This window comes from Anolis carolinensis, chromosome 4, assembly GCF_035594765.1.
Source record: "Anolis carolinensis isolate JA03-04 chromosome 4, rAnoCar3.1.pri, whole genome shotgun sequence".
Taxonomy (NCBI): domain Eukaryota; kingdom Metazoa; phylum Chordata; class Lepidosauria; order Squamata; family Dactyloidae; genus Anolis; species Anolis carolinensis.
The window spans coordinates 129,770,182-129,790,280 of NC_085844.1; the positions used below are offsets into that span (position 1 = coordinate 129,770,182).

The window sequence follows — 20,099 nt, forward strand, 5'->3', positions numbered from 1 at the left end:
CATGAAAGTAATAGCGCTTCATGCAGTCATGCTGGCCACATGATCCTGGAGGTGTCTACGGACAATGGCTTAGAAATGGAGATGAGCACCAACCCCCAGAGTTGGACACAACTAGATTGAATGTCAGGGGAAAACCTTACCTAATATGTGCTAGTGTTAAAAATGCTCCCAGTTTTTTTGTTGTCACTGATAAATAAACTTAAGTAAATTATGGGTCAGAGCTTTCATGATTAGAAAAAAGCATGTTTTCATGGAAGGCAGGTATGTTGTTCATTTGCACATTAGCAAGTGCAAAACTTTTAACTTCACATTTAGTACAACTGAGTGTGGCATGCTTTAGCTCAAGCTAATTCTGAAAGTATCTGTCAGGTTGAAATCTCATCCTAACACTCAGGAGCTCGCATTAGTATGAAGTTGCCCTCAGATTTGGCTCCTAGATGTCAACAGAAGCAGCCAAAGTTGTGTATCTAAAGGGCACAATGTCTCCCTGAAATACTAGTGATGGCTCATTGGTCAACAACCTACTGCTTACTTTTTGAACTGGCCTTTCAAGGAGACTAGTTCTGAAAACTCCCTATATATTGTGATTGACTTTAGTTACATGACAGGGAATAGTAACTTGTAAAAATCTCTAAATCTGCATATTGCTGAATATACAGTATGTTTACTCTAGCCCTAATGTGTTATTTACCAATAGATTTTGTTCTTTTCTGTCATTCTTTATTTTATATTTTTGTGCACTTTCAGGGTCTGCTAGGATTTTAACAAGTTTACTTCACAGTTTAGAGGACTGGGCATTTAAGCTGGAAACTGCCCAGCAGAAGGGTGAAATGCATGAAACTACCTGGATAAAATTTTTTCAAAGTGTTTCTGAATGGGTGGTCCAGATAGATGATCTTTTAAAATGGATTGGTACCAGCAACACACCCGAAGAACGAAAGCAAAGCTCAATTAAGTTAATACAGTAAGAGAGTATCTTTCTCAGAACTGTTTATTTCTTACTGCCTTGAGAGTTTTCATTTATCAGGAAGATTTTTTATGGAGATCTTCACATGACGCTTTCCTTACTGAATCCTCAGTTAAAACCTCATGTATATATAGAGGTAATTGAACGGGTGTTAAACAGTAGTTTTTAGAAGAATGCTGAAATCCAGAAACATTTGTCCTGTACTGTAAAGAAAGCAAGAGGTCTTTAGATTCCTTTTCCACTGTAAACAGCAAAGTTTGCCAGAGCTCTCCCTTTGTGCATCTTAGCTGGTATTGAGAGTCTTCATTGTTGAAAATGCTGAGATTTGGGTTAAAAAAGCTCTGACTTTGACACAGCTTTATGTGTAGCAGAATGAAGCACTGGAATGTACTGTACCAATTTTAGACTGCTAGAATTAGATTGCAGGTTTTAATGTCATCGTCTTTGAAAATGTCTCACAAACAGAAATCCAGCACAGCAGGCAAATTGGTTGATTAGAATCGTATCTATGTTTTAGTTTTCTGTTTGTAGGATTGTTAGTTTTTATGTGATGATCCTCTCAAAAGTGACAATATCTACTAGAATATTGAAAAGCTGGAATATGTCCAGAGAAGAGCGACTAAAATGCTAAAAGGTCCTTTGAGAAATGGCTCAGGAAGCTGGATAGGTTAGCTTAAAGAAGAAAAGGTTAAGAGGGGACGATAGCTATGTTTAAATATTTGAAAAGATATCACATTGAAGAAGGGTCAAGCTTGTTTTCTGCTGCCCTGGAGACTAGGACATAAGGGAGCAATGGATTCAACTCGCAGGAAAAAAGATTCCACCTAAACATTAGGGAGAACTTCCTGACTGTAAGAGCTATCCAGCAATAGAATATGTTGCCTCAGAGTGTGATGGAGTCTCCTTCTCTGGAAGTTTTAAAACAGAAATTGGTTGGCCATCTGTTGGGAATCCTTTGATTGTGGATCCCTGCATGTCAGGCGGGAGGTTGGACTAGATAGCCCTGGTGGTCTCTTCTAACTATGATTCTACCATAGTCTGGAAGGTAAAGTCCCACAATCCATAACAGGTGTGGGGAAGGCTCTGATACTACTACCAACAATAGGGAGAAAATAGTTTGAAGGCTCCTTTGCCTATGTCAAGAATTAAGAGTGGGAACAGTGGCATCACTAGAGTTGGTATCACCCAGTGACATAAATCATGGTGATACCCCCATAGACCTCCCTTGACAGACCACAAAGAATACTCTGTAATTTTTTTTGTACTAATGTTACCCATAAATTGTGCTTCCCATGTATCACTGAATGTAACGACAAAATCAGCAACTATAAAATACATTTTTGTTTATGTTTTATAGTGCACTTAGACAAAACCATATGATTCAAAGTGTCATTGTCATTTGGTAGTAATGACAGCTCATGTACATTAGAAGGTCCTTAATGTAGAAACACAAAGTTTGACTACGATTTGTTCACCGTTTCTCTTAAGGGTAGAACCAGAGGAGTTGTTCAAGAAGATTCAGCATTGGATCCTGACAACAACTAGTGGTACTGAAAAAGGAACTGTTCAGCTCACACAGGAAGTATGGATGCCTGTATTCTTCATGTTTCATTAGCAGGGCGTTGTTGTAGCTTATGTGGAATTGGAGGCTGCACTTTAGACTTGAACATTATGGACATGTTTTGTTGTTACCTTTTCTCTGTGTTGGATGAAACTGAAATGCTCTGATCACAACTAACAAAACCATCTCAAAAAGTGTCCTACCTTACTCAAAACTGTTTTGTCAAGGCTAGTGTGCTAATCATTTCTAGAAAGAAACGAGTGATTCTTCAAGAAAAGTGTGGTTTTATTATTTCTCACTCTTCCCAGAAAAAAAAGAGAAGTCCTTTTTAGACACAATGAAAAAAGGAAAAAAAATAGTTTTCCCCAGGATTGTGGTGGGAAATAAAACTCTTAAATATTTTGTGAAATTATAGAATAGAGTTGGACATTGTCTCATAAACCAACACGTCCAACCCCCTGCTCAGTGCGATTTCTTTCTTTGCCATATGAATTTTATTTTTTTTTTGTCATTGTTTGATCTGTTGTTTGTAAAGTAAACAGCATTCTTGGCAATACACTCATTTTTATCACAGATATCCTCCACAACAGTGACAATTAAAGCTTTACATATCTTTATAGATCCAATTAAATAACATTCCATGCCGCAACATAAATATTCTTCAGTAATACGCAATTCTTATTTCATGATGCCCAAGTATTTCACTTTTTTCTGAATCTTAAACTCTGATTTTCCATAAATTGTATTTGATAAAATTTTCTCACGTTATTTGTCAACATCTTTGTCTTTTATTTATTTATCTTCAGTCCAGCCAAACTTCTAAATTCTATGGAATTAAACAAAAACTCTTTAAGGCTTCCTTACTAATTCTTGGGCATTGATTCCTTCCTCTTGTCTTATTGCTCTAAAAGTCTATTCCAAATTTCCAGGGGAAAGTGAACATTTCTTCTTGTCCGCTTTTATATGTTACAAATTTCCCAAATCTGTCTCACATCATATTAATCTAAGTGGTGATGTCTCCAAATATAGTGAAAAGAAACCCCCATGCTTAGCATCCAAAAATATACAAATGGCCTACTTTTTATTATATATTTCTAAATATCCTACATGTGCCTCATGTTATCACTAAGGGCCCTTCCACACAGCCATGTAACCCAGAATATCAAGATAGAAAAACCCACAATATCTGCTTTGAACTGGGTTATCTGAGTCCACATTGCCATATATCCCAGTTCAAAGCAGATAATGTGGGATTCTATTCAGCTGTGTGGAAGGGGCCTAAGTTGGCTCTTTTTTAAGAGTCCAGATCGGTCTCTATGAATGAAATCTTGTAAAATTCTCTGATTTTGATCCAACTGCTGTGTTGTGATCCATAACTATATTAGAATCAGATTGTAGACTGGCTACAGAATAGTTGTCACAATAGTGTTGGGGGAAAGAGAGTAGGAGATATGGGGGGTGGGGGGGGGGTGGAACAGATCTAGAAGTTACAGTAAATGTTTGAAAAATACACAATTACTAAAATGAGTCTAATTACAGCTTAGGAAGATCTGGGTCTAGATATGAAACTAAAGAGTACTGTTTTAAGAAAAGGAGACACTCTTTTTTCTTTTGAGATTATGTCTAGAATGAAGAATATAATTTGGGTCCATGATTGCTTTCTGTCTTGTCATGATCCTTTCAGCCTGTTGGTGGGTATAGGCCTGAAAAAAGGGAAGCATCTTTGGCTAACTACAGTAGAGTCTCACTTATCCAAGCCTCGCTTATCCAAGTTTCTGGATTATCCAAGCCATTTTTGTAGTCAATGTTTTCAATATATCGTGATATTTTGGTGCTAAATTCGTAAATATAGTAATTACAACATAACATTACTGCGTATTGAACTGCTTTTTCTGTCAAATTTGTTGTAAAACATGATGTTTTGGTGCTTAATTTGTAAAATCATAACCTAATTTGATGTTTAATAGGCTTTTCCTTAATCCCTCCTTATTATCCAACATATTTGCTTATCCAAGCTTCTGCCGGCCCGTTTAGCTTGGATAAGTGAGACTCTACTTTACTACCAAAAGTGTCAAGTGATTGGATTTGATTGTTCTTGTCTAACTTGGATTGCGGTCTTAGTATTCATGTTGTGACTTGAGAAGTCTCTAATTTTCCTTGCTTTCCATTTTCTGCAGCTGACTGACTTCCACTATGTTCTGAGTAAGTGGATGGCGAAGTTGTTGATTCACATGGTGCCAGACTCCATTTCTCACCACACTCTCCCCTTAACCGAAGCTGAGGCTGCAAGGCAGGCAGAACAGAAGTTCCTAAATATTTTCAATTTGGAAATAGAAGCCAAAAGTCTAGCTGCGAAGTTGAGCAAATTCTCCTGTTACGTAGTCAGGTATCACTGTTTTTCTGACTTTCATGTACTTAATAAGATCCAGAAGCCAGTATTAATCCCAACAATTTTGAGCCAACAAATGATTAAATCTCTATGATTTAATGAGTCTCCTCTTATTTTCTGAGATTAGCCCTGGCCCATGGTTCTTTGGCTGGATACTGTGTCCTTGTAAGGCAGCAGGTATTGTATAGATTGAAATAAATTTTGGGGATGCTGAAAAAAAACCAATGTCAGGAATATGTTAATTCACCAGGAAAATGCCTATTGTTTTTAAAGATATATTTACAAAACAAATGACTTTTAAATCTTAGACGGAAGGATTATAATTAGTGGAACCTCTAAGCAATTTATATTCTACCACAAAATATTCAACACATATGTTATGCCAATAATCTTTATACAGTTCATATCATCCCTTCCAATCTGAGCAGTGAAATTTTAATAAAACAGCTTAATAAATTTATCATAGAGATTAGACTGGAAACAACAAAAATTACCCTAACTTTGTTGACCTGCAGTTCTCTTGCATTTTGCAATTGCAGTTGTGTTAGGTGAATATAGCAGATAGAACTAGGAGGGAATTAATCTAGGAGTGTTCAGATTTTGACACATTAGTATAGGTTGAATGACTGTATCTCTTTCCTTAGCTGTTGCAAGGAGATGGTTGCATCAATAACACGCAAGAAAATGGCTTCTTTTGAACCATTTGCAGACCACGAGCTGCAACAGTTGGAGAAGATCAAGGTATGTAAGACTTAAGATACTATTCTATGTTAAGTCATTTTTATATCTTAATTGAAACAGAATAAGGCCTTTATATGTATTAATTATAAGATATATTTAGCTCTTATGGAATCATTAAAAAAGTGCCAGATACTGGAAAAGGTATTATTTACCATTTTTCAAGAGGAGATATGCTGTTCACTTGAACAACAAAAGTATTGTGGCGCATTACCACAATAAAAGTTTTCTTTGTTTTTGTTTTTCATGAACTGCAGTCTACCAATCAGAAGCTTATGCCCTGGTCAAACCTTTTAGTATAAGATGGCATAGGATCTCTTATTTTGTTTGTTTTTGCTGCAACAAACTTTTTTTTGTAGCAAGAGCAACTTGAGAAACTGCAAGTTGCTTCTGGTGTGAGAGAATTGGCCGTCTGCAAGGATGTTGCTCAGGGGACGCCTGGATGTTTGATGTTTTACCATCCTGTGGGGGGCTTCTCTCATGTCCTTGCATGGCAAGCTAGAGCTGACAGAGAGAGCTCACCCACTCTCCCCATATTCAAACCGCCAACCTGTTCACCAGCAATCCTGCCAGCACAAGGGTTTAATCCATTTCGCCACCAGGGGCAACAAATGAACATGATTACTTCTATGGAGACTACTGTTAACTTATTAGGTTATTTCATTTATTAAAATATTTATATGCCACCATATATCATGAAATATCAAGGTAGTGTACAATGAAATCTTTATAACCTTCCAGGCTTTAAATAGCAAATCTGGGAATAACATTACTCCTACAATTTCTGGTAATCAAAATCACAAATTATGAACCATTTCTGTATGTGCAGGAGTTTTTTTCTTCATGTACTGTTAAAAGTCACATCACAGAGGAGCTTGTGTATGATTGATATCGCACACATACATTTTTCCCTAAAATAATTTGGGGCCATTCCCATTAAGTATTCATAATATTAGCTTTGTTGTTACCACAGTGCTGACATCTTACTTCAAGTAATTGAGAGTCTAATGTTATTGGTGTAGCATTTTAATGGTTGTTTCTACAGGGCGTGATTTTTTAAAAAGTAATTAATTAAACTATGGGTTAGGACCCCAAATGGGGTCACCATGACTGTATGTAGGGGTTGCCTTCCTTTCTTACACATCCACCGCTACTTTCCCTTCTCTCCTTCTCTCTCATGCCTGTCTCTCTCCCATTCCACCCTTCCTCCATTTTTATATACTTGGGGTTGTGTACACATTTCTCGAGTAAAAAGGGGTTGTGAAAAGATTTAAAAATTCTGCTCTAAATAACTAAATTAGGTACTTCTAAAACAAAATACAGTTACGACAAAATAGACTGTAGGTTTGTTTTTAAGTTGAATTTGTATGTAATTCGGAACAGATACATTTTTAAGTGTAACTCTAGCCAAACATATATTTTAGCATTGGATAGCATAGGGAAGGGTTAACACCCTTGTGGTGTTTGTTTTGCTGTCTGTGCCCCAGTTTAGAAGATTTCACCTCACTTTCTATCTCTGTGAGAATTGGATTTTGAAAATGTGGCTTTTTGTAGATACAAGAATTAATGATAAAGCTTCAGTGGACACACCTTTCAGACTGTGTTGTTGAAGGCTTTCATGGTCGGAATTACAGGGTTGTTGTGTATTTTCCGGGCTGTATGGCCATGTTCCAGTAGTATTCTCTCCTGACGTTTTGCCCACATCTATGGCAGGCATCCTCAGAGGATGCCTCACTACCTCTGAGGATGCCTGCCATAGATGTGGGCGAAACGTCAGGAGAGAATACTTCTGGAACATGGCCATACAGCCTGGAAAACACACAATAACCTTCCAGACTGATTTTCCTTTCCCTGGGTGTATTCCTCTCACTTCCTGTTGTCTCACCCCCGTTCTTAACTATTAGTCGTTTGTAAATCAGATGTTTGTAACTCATGGACTGCCTGTATACATTTTAAGAAGGAAGAAGATGGCCAGTCTCTTTTTTCAATTTTATTTATTTTGATTTCTCTGTAATAGATAATTCTGTGATAGCAAGTCTTTGTGCTTTTCAGTTGCTTTAAGTGTAGTTAGATCTAAATTCATGGTTGTATTATCAATGTGAGATTGTATAAAAGAACTTGGTTGATTGATTTCTGTCAAAGACTGAATGGGAGAACGGCAAGACTGCTTAACCTCGACTGCCCTGCTCAGGTTTTACTTTTTCAGAGCCATTGAGCTTATCTATCTGTAATGTAAGTGACCACAGATAACTTACATAATTTTAACATAGACAATGAAGTTACTGAAATATCGTACTTGAAGCCTCATGCATCTTCAAAATAAATGCACACCTCAATTTTCAAAACCCTGTAATCCAGTGGTTCTTCAGCTGTTAGGATTTCTGGGAGTTGAAGGCCAAAACATCTGGGGACCCACAGGTTGAGAACTACTGCTGTAATCCAAAAAAGGTATTTGCTGGCAAGTGTAATGTGCAATGGCAAAAGGTGTCCTCTTTTTCATTTGACCAAAAAAGGTATGCATTACAGTTGCTGCCTGCTTAGGATTACTTCTTTAAACACAAAAAAAATGTTTTCAGCAATGGAAAATAAAACCTTGGGATGAATCCACTTTAACTGCGCTGGCTCAATTCTATGGGATCATGGCGACTGTAGTTTGGGATCCCTCACCAAACTACAAATCCTATCTTTGCATAGCATTGAGCGAAGGCCATTAAATTAGAGATGATGTCTTTCAAATAGGAGCTCCAGGAATCTCTGAAACAGCTTCCCCTTTTGCTTTGTCTCAGCACTAAAATGACTGTATTATGTGAATCTAATGTGCACTCTAATTTTGGCAAGATAATTTAGCCCAAATAGGTGAGCTTAGATTCGAGTAAATAGGGCAATACAACATTTTCCGCATCTTGGCTCAATCATTCATCAGGATGATGATTCACAAAATCAGAAGACTGGGAATGGAAGGGCAGCTATGAAGGAACTAGACAAAATCCTGAAGGATAGAGATACATTTTCTGTTTTCTGCATTGATTGTTATAGTTCTGCATTTCTTCAGTACTAAGACACATCCCTTCCCCCAGATAAATATCTCTAAACATCTTAGAATCACATATGCTTTTAAAAATGTATTAAGGCCTTTTTCTGATGGCGGTACTGAAATCAGTGTGTGTCTTAGAATAGAAAAATACAGCATTTGTTCCTGTGTCCAAGATTTTGAACGGTTGCACTCAAGGTTCTGACACTTTTTAATTTGCCTCTCCTTAATTCCTTGAAGATTTTCAAATGTCATCCATTGAAGTTTCTCATTCTTTTTGTCTAGTTCTGTGTGAAATGATGTACTTGAGTGTGACCAAAGTAATATAGACAATATATTACTTTTCTTTATCTTTTAGAGACTGATTGCTTCTTCTTTCTATTTACAGACAGAGTGCCTGGATTGGATTGAAACTTGCAATCTTCTTCTGTCTGGAATGAAGACTTCTCCTACCACCTTAGTCAGCCAACAAGAACTGGTCAACCTGTTTGGGATAGAGGTACTGAAGAAATTGCTCTTAAATGCTCCAGTGAGCAATTACAAAACAATGGACACTCAAAGTCAGATAGATAAGTAAACAGAATAGGTTGATGTGACAAATGGATGTCTTTTTCTCATTGAAAGAGCACTTCAAAAATGTGCTACCCTCTTATCTGGTTAAATTCTAGAGCGCACATGTCAAACTTAAGGCTCAACGGCTGAATCTGGCCGTCCATGTCCTTTTATGTGGCCTTCCAGATGTTGGACTGCAACTCCTGTATTCCTCATGATTTGACATCATGAATATAACTGATGGGAGTCGGTATACATCTGGAAAGCTGCAGTTTGTTCTATTCAGCCTGGATAGTGGGGTTTGAATTTAGATACAAGGTTTGTGAATAGGATATATGACAGTAAAATAGCCTTTAGCCTTTTCCCAACCGCACAGCCACAAGGGCTGTTAGATTGCAATTCCCATCATGCCCAGTCCTCTTGGCGGATAATCAAATGTGATGGGAGTTGTCATTCAGTAACATCTGAGGACCCAAATTAAGTAAAAACTAAAGAGCACCAGTCATTTATGTAAAAAGGAAATAGAATTGGCCCCCTATATCCATGAATTCTCCATCCATGGATTCAGTGGTCCTTTGAAAGTAACCATAAGATTGATGTGGCTCTGGATAGAAATGAGTTTGACACCCCTGATCTAGATGGTATGTTTATCACATTTTGTAAAAGTCTTCCTGTAGTGATAAAAAACATATTTTTCTATAACATGCAATTTTCCTTATCTATGCAGACTGAATGGGAAATGTGATAGCTGAGGCATATGTCTCTGAGGGATTTCCCTTGTGGGACAGAAAATAGTTCGGTTGTGCAAGTACTCATTTCAGTGTCTATGTAAAAATCGTTTAACACAAAATCAGTCATTGAGCTTTAGAAGGCAAAATACTGGACATCAGGTCACGTTTAATATTCATTGTAATGAATATTTATCATGCTTATATGTCCATACAAGAGTGAATGAGCCATGGGAGAACACCACAAAAGTGGGCTGCCTCTGGCTTCTGATGACTTTAGCTATCAACTGTTGCTTTCCATTCTGGATTCTGTTTCATGGCTATACTAGATATTCCCCAGTGTTGGGAACTAAATTTTAAAAAATATGCTTGGTGTTTGTGGAAGGGCTTTTGAATCAGTAGAGGACTGTCCTAAGAGAAGGAAAGGGAAGAAATTTTTGTGGATGCTTCATCTTCTCTATGGTCCTATGGAACAAAGGGAGGGGCCCCATGGAAAACAGGGTAAAACTTTTCTCACCTGCTCCTTCTATTAGTAAAGGTCTCCATGAATCAAAAAACTTTATATTCAACATTGGATGCAAGCCTGTTGTACTTTGTGCACACAAACTTGAAAAAGGCTTCATTGATTTGATTTCATAATTTGTCAATTCAGTAGTTCTGTGAGGCAATGGTTGCCTAGCGCCACTCACTGTCTTATATGCAGTATTTTCTGCTTTTCTGTACCATATCCTCCTGCATACAGAATTGATGTTTAGTACTGAAACAAATATTCACTACTCCAGAAAACCTAATAATCCCATGTAAATTTATTTGATAGTTGATTTGTTTAATTTCCATCTCATCCAAACAGATTTCAGGGAGGAGCTTCTGTATGTGCAGTAGACAACTACATTAAAACGAACACTTGACAAATCATCTGTGTAGACTCCTTGGCCCACATCCTCTCTCAAGAAGTTTCATTTAATTTTATTGTTGGTGGTCTGTTAAAAACTAAATATTTCTAAAAGTGGAGCAGAGAGAATCTCAGAGGGAGTGACAAGCTTTTTGTCTCCTACAGGCAGTTCTGTCAAAACGACCGCTGCCGCCTCGGCCAGAGACTCCTCTCCAGAGCTCTTCCTTCCTTCAAACTAAACACGATGACAAGACTGTCAAAGAAGCTGGTATGAAGAAAGAAGTGGAAATGCCAGAAACACTGGAGTCAGAGGTGAGCTTGTCTTTTGGAAAATGGACAGAGCTCCAGTGTGTCCATACATTGCTGTGTATTGCTCGTTATACATATTCATAAAGAATAAATGACTCCTTTTTTCAGTTCTCTGTGTCAATTCCTTGCTTGAGAAAGCAGTTTTTGTCTACACAATAATATCTATAGATTTAATACCACTTAAACATTTATAGTATCCACACACAAAAAAAACCAGGATTCTCTTGGATTTATGTAAGATCTTAATTGTATCCAGGAAGTCACTTTCAGTTCTTTTTTCTAGCAATAGAGAATCTCTTTCCAGAATTTTAGCATTTCAGAGCCTCTTCCAAAATTGCCCGTCAACATCCTGCCCTGGATGTGTATACTACATGTGCTCTACTAAAGAGAAGATAGACCTCACGAAGAATATTAAAATATGTTAAGATTGGGGTGATGTTCCTTATATTGTAGCAGACAAAACTGGAGCAGTTTTAGTTAAGAGAGTTTGGGTTTCATGGATTAATAAGGAGCAAACACTGTTATTCATGCTCCTGTCTTTTTCCTTGCAGGAAACACCACCTGTGCCTGACACCAGCACTGGTGTACAAACCGAAAATGTTGAGATTATTCACCCAGTAAGATATGTTGGTGATGATGCTAATGTGTACACCAAGTCTCTGGATGTGGAAGAACTTACAGTCTCGGGGGTATGTATATACAAATCTATATATATAAAAGGGTACTGAAATTTCGGCCTAGGACAAAACAACAAAACTGCACATCCCAGAAACACTAAACTTGGCAGCACAACCCCTCATCCATGCCTCTACATTCATACAACAAAAAGAAAAGAAAAATAAAGTCTTAATTAGAGGAGAGGAATAATTGTTTTTATCCAATTGCTGCCAGTTAGAAGGCTAAGCTCTGCCCACTTGGTCTCCTAGCAACCCACTCAGCCCAGGGGACAGGCACTGTTAGGTCTCACTTAGGCCTCTTCCACACTGCCTATAAAATACAGATTATCTGATTTTAACTGGATTATATGGCAGTGTAGACTCAAGGCCCTTCCACACAGCTATATTACCCATTTATAATGGACTTAATGTAAGGTGAAACCTTTACCCTTTACCTTAACTACCAGCAGTTCCTCAATACTTTATTTCCCATACCACCAGACTTGGCCACAGCAACGTGTGGCCGGGCACAGCTAGTTATCTCTATATGGCTCAATGTAGCCTTGTTTTAGGACAAGATGAGGCAGCTGAATTAGTGGACTGACTCTCCCCACCATTTCTTTCACAAAGTCCTCCTTCTTGTCACTATCATCTCAGCCATGTGGCTGCTGGAAGTCAGAGTCCTTTCAGTCTACCCAGGTAATTGCACTTTTGAGTAGGATTTGGTTACCCTATCCTTGGACCTGTCTTTTGTTCCCAATGTCAGCTAGGTTTTTCATAGGCTCCAGTATCATTTCTCTACCCTTCCTTCCATTCTCACCCTTCTCATGCTTCTGAAAGAACCTAGTAAGAAGTTGATCTAAGGAGGGCCCTAAAAACCAGCTTCTGCTGAACCCACTCCTTTGGACACTCACGGGCCCCATTTGTCCTCCTTGGAGTTGACCTTTATTATGGGAGTTGTAGATCACCCTTATCCAGAGTGCACTAAACTCAGCCACCAACAGATCAGGACCAAACCTGGCACACAAACCCAACATGGCCAACATTACATACATGCAAGAGTTGGGGGTGATTGCCCTGGGATTCCCACTCATTCCAGCCGACATAGCATTAGAGTTCAAATGACTTTTATTACCAGTATGTCTTGCGTTCGCAATGACTACCAAGAAAGCGCAGAGGCAATATTTGCAAGTGTGCGGTTTGAAATTAGAAAGCAACTAGCTGTGCCCGGCCACGCGTTGCTGTGGCTTAGTCTGGTGGTGTTGGTCAGTCTACATTAGGTTGTATTTATGCTGTGACCTCCACCTTCTTTATACTCACATTAGTAATAGTATTTGAAGTCTGTTACCTTCTTCAATTTTTGTGTTGATTGATAATTGCTTGAGATCCCTGTTGTCTTTGGTTTGTTGTTAGTTGTAATGTCTGATTCTGCTGAGTGCGGTTTATATTTTTATTGTGGTACAATAGTCTTTTTTTTGTTTTGCCTGTGTAGGTGTTTATTATTATTGTTGTAGTGGTCATGAAGGTTGGATAAGTTAGATGCTACTGTATTGTTTTTTGGAGGCCCAGTGTAGCACTGACTGGCCTCTCAGCCTCAGTGCCTGGCTGTTTCTTGCCTGTGATGGTGTTGATTCTTGTTGTTGTTGTTGTCATTGTTATTATTGTAATTGTTTTTTTGGAGGTCAAGTGTGAATGTAGGGATTGGGGAGGTGGATGAGTTGTGTTGTCAAATTTTGTATTTGTTATAGTCACAATGCGTTGTCAGTTTTGTGGGTCCGGATTGTGGTTTTGTGGTGTGGTTGTATTGTTACAACTGAGAGGCAAGGCTTTTGCATTGTTTTGCCAAGTTTTGTATTTCTGGGGCGTTTAGTTGTGTTGTTATAGTCATGATGCGTTGTTGTGAGCTTTGTGGGTCCGGATTGTGGTTTTGTGTTGTGGTTGTGTTCTTACAACTGGGAGGCAAGGCTTTTGCATTGTGTTGTCAAATTTTGTATTTCTGGGGCGTTTAGTTGTGTTATAGTCACAATGCATTGTTGTGAGTTTTGTGGGTCCGGATTGTGGTTTTGTGGTGTGGTTGTGTTGTTACAACCGGGAGGCAAGGTTTTTGCGTTGTGTTGTCAAGTTTTATATTTCTGGGGCATTTAGTTGTGTGCCAAGTTTCGTATTTCTGGGACGTTTAGTTGTGTTGTTATAGTCACGATGCATTGTTGTGAGTTTTGTGGGTCCGGATTGTAGTTTTGTGGTGTGGTTGTGTTGTTACAACCGGGAGGCAAGGCTTTTGCGTTGTGTTGTCAAGTTTTATATTTCTGGGGCGTTTAGTTGTGTGCCAAGTTTCGTATTTCTGGGGCGTTTAGTTGTGTTGTTATAGTCACGATGCGTTGTTGTGAGTTTTATGGGTCCAGATTGTGGTTTTATGGTGTGGTTGTGTTGTTACAACCTGGAGGGAAGGCTTTTGCGTTGTGTTGCCAAGTTTCGTATTTCTGGGGCATTTAGTTGCATTGTTATAGTCACGATGCGTTGTTGTGAGTTTTGTGGGCCCTGTGTGGTTTTGTGGTGTGGTTGTGTTGTTACAACTGGGAGGCAAGGCTTTTGCATTGTGTTGCCAAGTTTTGTATTTCTGGGGTGTTTAGTTGTGTTGTTATTGCATGATGCGTTGTTGTGAGTTTTGTGGGTCTGGATTGTGGTTTTGTGGTGTGGTTGTGTTGTTGTAACCTGGAGGCAAGCCTTTTGCATTGTGTTGCCAAATTTCGTATTTCTGGGATGTTTAGTTTTGTTGTTATAGTCACTGCGCAAACAACTTTATCATTTTATATATATAGATTACTTCTCTCATGGGCAATTATACGTTGCATGCTCCAGAGTCGGTAAACCGTCTGATCTTAATGTCTTTTTCCTTCCTTTCCATACATTCCACATAGACACAGCTGAGAGCATGGAACTTACCCAAGGTCACACAGTGAGTTTCTTTGTCTGAGTGGGTCATATTCAGCATATTTCTGAAGGAACAAATCCACTCAAAATTTTCTTAATGATAACCCAGTATTATTAACTCCATAATACAGATATAATTGAGGATAAGAGAGCATAATTTATGGCCGCTGATCATGCTGAAATTTGCCATCTTGATACTGACTTTTTCATTACTACATGACACCATATCTAAGAAGAAAAATAGTAGTATGATTAGTTTTTTATGTCCATAAATACCTTTGTTATTCTAGAGGGAGTTATATGCCAGCCAGTGGACCACTGAATTCTCAAAAAAGGAATTTGAGATGCTGGCTTCACTGGAAATTCTGGAAGAACGGCTTATGTGAGTAGTAAAAATATTATCCATTGCAATAGAGGTTTCCAGTCATAATCAGAGTGGTCTCATACTGAGATAATTAGGAAGACTATCTTCCTTGATACAGATCTGATCCCCAAAACATTTATATTGAATCCTTGGAAACACTACCAGTTTGAACCTAGGTGTGGTGTAAATTTCCTGACAAATCTTTACATAAAACAAAAGAAATAAGAAATTTACAACTGAATCGTTTTCTTGTGCCTGCTTAAAATATTAGTGTGCCATACCACTGTTAATCTTTTTGTGCTAAGTAGCAATGTCTTTTACTGGTACATCCTTATAACTACAAAGATGTTTATTGGTGCAGGAAAATTTGCACTTGCTTCTCTATCATGAACCAACTTCATTATTTGTGTGGTTTGTTCAGTACTTAAGAGTGAACCCTATAGTTACTGAAGTTTGTCCGTTTCTCCAGGCCATCATGGGACATTATGAGAGTATATAAGTATGAGAGAAAAGATGTCTGTTCCGACTGGATACACTCCCTCTTGAAATATTCTTTGAAAGGAATACTTGGTTTAATGAGACATGCATGGAGGAACTTCTTAATGCCCAGTTTTATGTAGTGGAGGAATGGGCACAATCTGGCTCATGGAGGGACACACAACTTGATTTTCAACTTCTTGGCACTTTGGAAGACTACACAATGCTAAGTGCATACCTTGTGGTCACCTCTTGGGATCTTGTCAAGGAGAAATACAGTATACTTACCTCCAAAAGCTTGCTTCTACACTGAAAAGCTTTCTTTTTTAAAACTGAAAACCATTTAATCTGACTGAATGGGGGTAAGGTGGAAAAAGGCAACTGGTAGATTTTAAGGTGGGACCAGTCTGCGAGCTCTGTGCATCTACTTAGGGTACTTTTTGTGGCCCCCAGGACTGCCTAGGGTCAAACAATCTTTTTCCAAAAATACCCCCAAATGATCTCTAAGAGGTGTGATGAGCATTTCCACCATGTGTTCCCTGGCAGTCAAAATGAAATTTTCCAAACATGTTCAGATATTTTCTTTTGCCCCTAAATGCCCTTTAAAAGCCCAGGAATAGCTAAAAATGTTTGTGTTCCCTAGAGAGCTTTTGAGGGCATTTGTGTGTGTGTGTGTAAGTAGGTGTGGTGGGAAGTGCCATCCTAAAGTCTCCTGGAGGGCTAATACAGTCTCCAGTCTTGTATTGCTGCCCATCCCTGTCTTAAGGATGGCATTGGGTCCCCAAAGCACAGCCTTTTATGTTAATTCCACTTTACTATAGTGGAATATGATGTTTTGTATTTTCTACAAGCTAGATTAGGGACAAGGTGACCATAAACATAATGACTGACTCCAGACAGACAGAGAATAGAATGTCTTACAGTTGTTGTGTTCTGATATTTTATGCAATTTTTCTCCGGCCTGGCTTTGGCACTGAGTAGAAGAAGAATGTTTTAAAGTAATGGAGAAACTAAGAGTAAAATGGTGGTGTGACTGTTTTCTGCATGATTTTTTTATGTGAAAGTTGGATTTAGTCCCTCCCATATTCATATGCAAATAAAAAAAAACATGTGTTCAAAATTTGTGCACTTGTCTAGTTTGATCCGATGGCTGATACCAAAGATTCATGGCCTGGCTTACCTGTTCTTGGGAAAGATTATTCAGTGTTCCCCTGCCTTGGATTCTGTTATTTCAGAGAGGCTGAAAAGCGGGCACAGCAAGCTGAGGAAAAATCTGAAGTCCTTCATGAAGAGTTGGAAGAAGCCCTGGCAAAAATCCATGATCTGGAGAGTGAGGACAAACTAGGGGAAGAGGAAGCAGAGCTTGAAAAAGGTATGGCTAAGGACTTTTGAGAAAGAGCTGGGCATGTTTAGCTTTCAGAAGAGAAGGCTGAGAGGAGACATGATGGCCATGTATAATATGTGAGGGGAAGTCATAGGGAGGAGGGAGCAAGCTTATTTTCTGCTACCCTTGAGACTAAGACGCAGAACAATGGCTTCAAACTACAGGAAAGGGAATTCCACCTGAACATTAGGAAGAACTTTCTCACTGTGAGAGTTGTTCAGCAGTGGAACTCTCTGCCCTGGAGTGTGGTGGAGGCTCCTTCTTTGGAGGCTTTTAAACAAGGCTGGATGACCATCTGTCGGGGGTGATTTGAATGTGATTTTCCTGCTTCTTGGCAGGTTGGACTGGATGGCCCGCAAGGTCTCCTCCAGCTCTATAATTCTATTATTCTAATTAAAGATCGTTAAAAATGCAGTTTTATGCATTAGGCATGTGTTTAATTTACAAATAAGCAAACAAATCTTTATTACGGTCATAGACCAGCATAAAGAGTGTAGGATACAGTCTCGTAAAAACATTATACATTAAAATAATTAGAGTCTAGGTTAAAGTTAGAATAGAGAGGTATGTGTTTAATTTAAAATATTACCATGAATGTAACAGATGGGTTTGTAAACACATATCCATTCAGTATCACATTACCAAGTATTCCTTTGTATTTCCAAGCAATTGCTTTCATGGACAGGGGGAATAAATCTTGTATCTACAAATTAGAACACCAGTATTAAATAAATGTGTGCAGATAAACATTTACACATGCATATATCATGCAGATACATTTGTTGCAGACCTGGCTTTGCCATGGCTGTCCTTGGAGTTAAACACTAGTTCAGGCATGGGCAAACATCGGCTCTCCATGTGTTTTGGACTTCAAATCCCACAATTCCTGACAGCCAGTAAGCTGGCTGGGATTTCTGGTAGTTGAAGCCCAAAACACTTGGAAGGCCAAAGTCCGTCCATGTCTGCACAAGATGTATTACTGAGGCATGTATGACATTTCCTTGAGATTGATTTGGACCAAGCTTTCCCACACACAAGGAATTCTGTTGATTGGTTTCTATATTAGCTAGATGCTGGAGTGTGGGTTCTTAACAATTCAATATATTTCTCATTACAGAAGTCCCTTCTAAAACAAAGCTGGATACATCCTCACAGCCTGGTAAACGAAGCACACCCCGCGTTAAGAAATCCACCAAACCTAAGCGTTGAAGATAATAGCCGCAGGAATACCTTTGGTTCTTGTGCATAGCACAATACGTGGGTTGCAAATCTTTGAAGTTCAAGGGTGAGAATTTCTGTTCTGTATCAGTACATACATGGACATAAGCTTGCTGAACTTTCTGGGCCTGTTTCTGGAGTCTATTTATTTAGAGTATATGTGCAGTCTATGTTGGCATTGTCCTGGCATGTTGGTGCTTTCCCCTACAGATTAGATGTAAGAAGAGATTTTGGAGTGTGTTTTACCAGGGCAATGTTCATTTACAGCAGTTGTTTGAAATTATATTTTCACTTCCCTGAAACCTCTGGTATAAGCAGAGAACTTGATCAGGAAATTCAGTTTGCAGTGGGTGCAAAGTGAAGCCTCTCTCATGTCATTTCTAAATGCCTCCAAAACATCATACATTGTAAAAAAAAAAACCCCATCTTACCTCTAGCTCAGAAACTAATGATCATTTCCTTACTTCATGCCAGGCACTGGAAGCAGCAGAAGTGGTGAGAGCCTCTTGTCACTTTTGGCCATCCCTGAATAACCCCTGAGCATTTTATTTATGTACTAAATATTACTTCCTTGTCTCCTGCTGTGCTTGGGGCAATTAAGCCAGCAGGTTAGCATCTCCCAGCCGCTGCAGCACCTCTTCTCTGCCACATCCACTGTATCTGCCAGAGTGTCTGTATATTCCACCTCACATGAAGCAAGAGCTTCTTTCTTCCCTCTCAAGAAGAAGAGTTCTTTCAGCTATGTTTATTCCAAATTTGTGATCACCAGGAGAAAATTCCAGACTTCTCATTCCAGTTGGAGAACTCTAATACCTGAAGAGAAGATTATTTACTTTGGCATGTGTTTTGCTATATTCTCAAATTTAAAATGAATGTGAATTCTGGATATTTTCAGCCACACTGTCACCCTCCCACATATTTACTTGAAAAAAATTGGTTTGGGAAACTGCAAAAAAAATTATTTCACTCGTAGCCCTGCTATGCCCATGCTGTAATTTGAATTGGAAACTCAAATACATCAAAAGCATATCTTTCACTTTTGATGGTCAATTGGATAAAACTGTTCCTAATGTTGCTACGTGAAATCCTGGCTGATGTAGGATTAACGAGCCAGAATGTAGCTTCATTTCTCTTAAATATGGTCCACTTTTCCTGCATTAATTTGTGTTCTTCTTTCATTACTATCTTCTCTTTACACTGGCACAAGAGTCCCAGGATGTACGGAAGCCTTGTTAGTCAATATTCTTTGAAGTGAAGCTGTCAAGGGCCCTAGGAAAACAGTGCCACTGAACCACAGATACAGTGTTCCCTCACTACTTCGTGGTTCACTTTTTGCGGATTCGCTGTTTCACAGTTTTTCAATAAACTCTAAAAGACTATTATAAATCATAAAAAATTACAATTTACAGCCTAAGGAAGGGAGGAAGGAGAAGCCAAAGGGAGAGAAAGGGAGCCCAAGCGGCAACAGAAGGAGAAGGGGGCGATTTATCAACACACGATTGGTTAATAAAGACTTAAAATAGTGTATAACTACTAAAATAATGTATAAATATTAAAATAAATATAGTGTCCCTAGTTCGTGGATTTTCACTTATTGCGAGTGGTCCTGGAACCTAAACCCCGCAATAAGTGAGGGAACACTGTACACCAAACAGAATCAGTTTGAGTCCCTTTTTTACACTAGGCACTTCGAACCGGTCACTGACCATAATAAAGTGATTACGAGGTACATTTAGTCCATCCCAGAATGATTCCCTCTCCCAGTGTTTTGCTTACTATGCCCTATATCTATTTAAAAACTAGATAAATATAGAAAATAAACAGAAAACATAATAATGGCAAGGCAGAGGGGGCTTTCTTCTTTGATGTTGTTGATGGTGAAAAGTTCTTTAGTGAAGAAAA

At 38.6% G+C, this 20,099-nt stretch overlaps 1 protein-coding gene across 2 annotated transcripts in view; it reads left to right on the forward strand.

Annotated features, from left to right (window-relative positions):
* axdnd1 (axonemal dynein light chain domain containing 1) overlaps nucleotides 1-18,320 on the forward strand; it is a 56,495-nt gene extending 38,175 nt beyond the window's left edge. For both annotated transcript variants that reach the window (XM_008117807.3, XM_008117809.3), the window contains 10 exons: nucleotides 748-964; nucleotides 2,456-2,549; nucleotides 4,706-4,914; nucleotides 5,562-5,658; nucleotides 9,075-9,185; nucleotides 11,024-11,170; nucleotides 11,719-11,856; nucleotides 15,045-15,136; nucleotides 16,831-16,967; nucleotides 18,097-18,320. In XM_008117807.3, coding sequence (XP_008116014.1) covers nucleotides 748-964; nucleotides 2,456-2,549; nucleotides 4,706-4,914; nucleotides 5,562-5,658; nucleotides 9,075-9,185; nucleotides 11,024-11,170; nucleotides 11,719-11,856; nucleotides 15,045-15,136; nucleotides 16,831-16,967; nucleotides 18,097-18,188 — 1,334 coding nt within the window. In that variant the 3' untranslated portion in view covers nucleotides 18,189-18,320. The remainder of the gene's footprint in view (nucleotides 1-747; nucleotides 965-2,455; nucleotides 2,550-4,705; nucleotides 4,915-5,561; nucleotides 5,659-9,074; nucleotides 9,186-11,023; nucleotides 11,171-11,718; nucleotides 11,857-15,044; nucleotides 15,137-16,830; nucleotides 16,968-18,096) is intronic.
* Nucleotides 18,321-20,099: the final 1,779 nt, after the last annotated feature.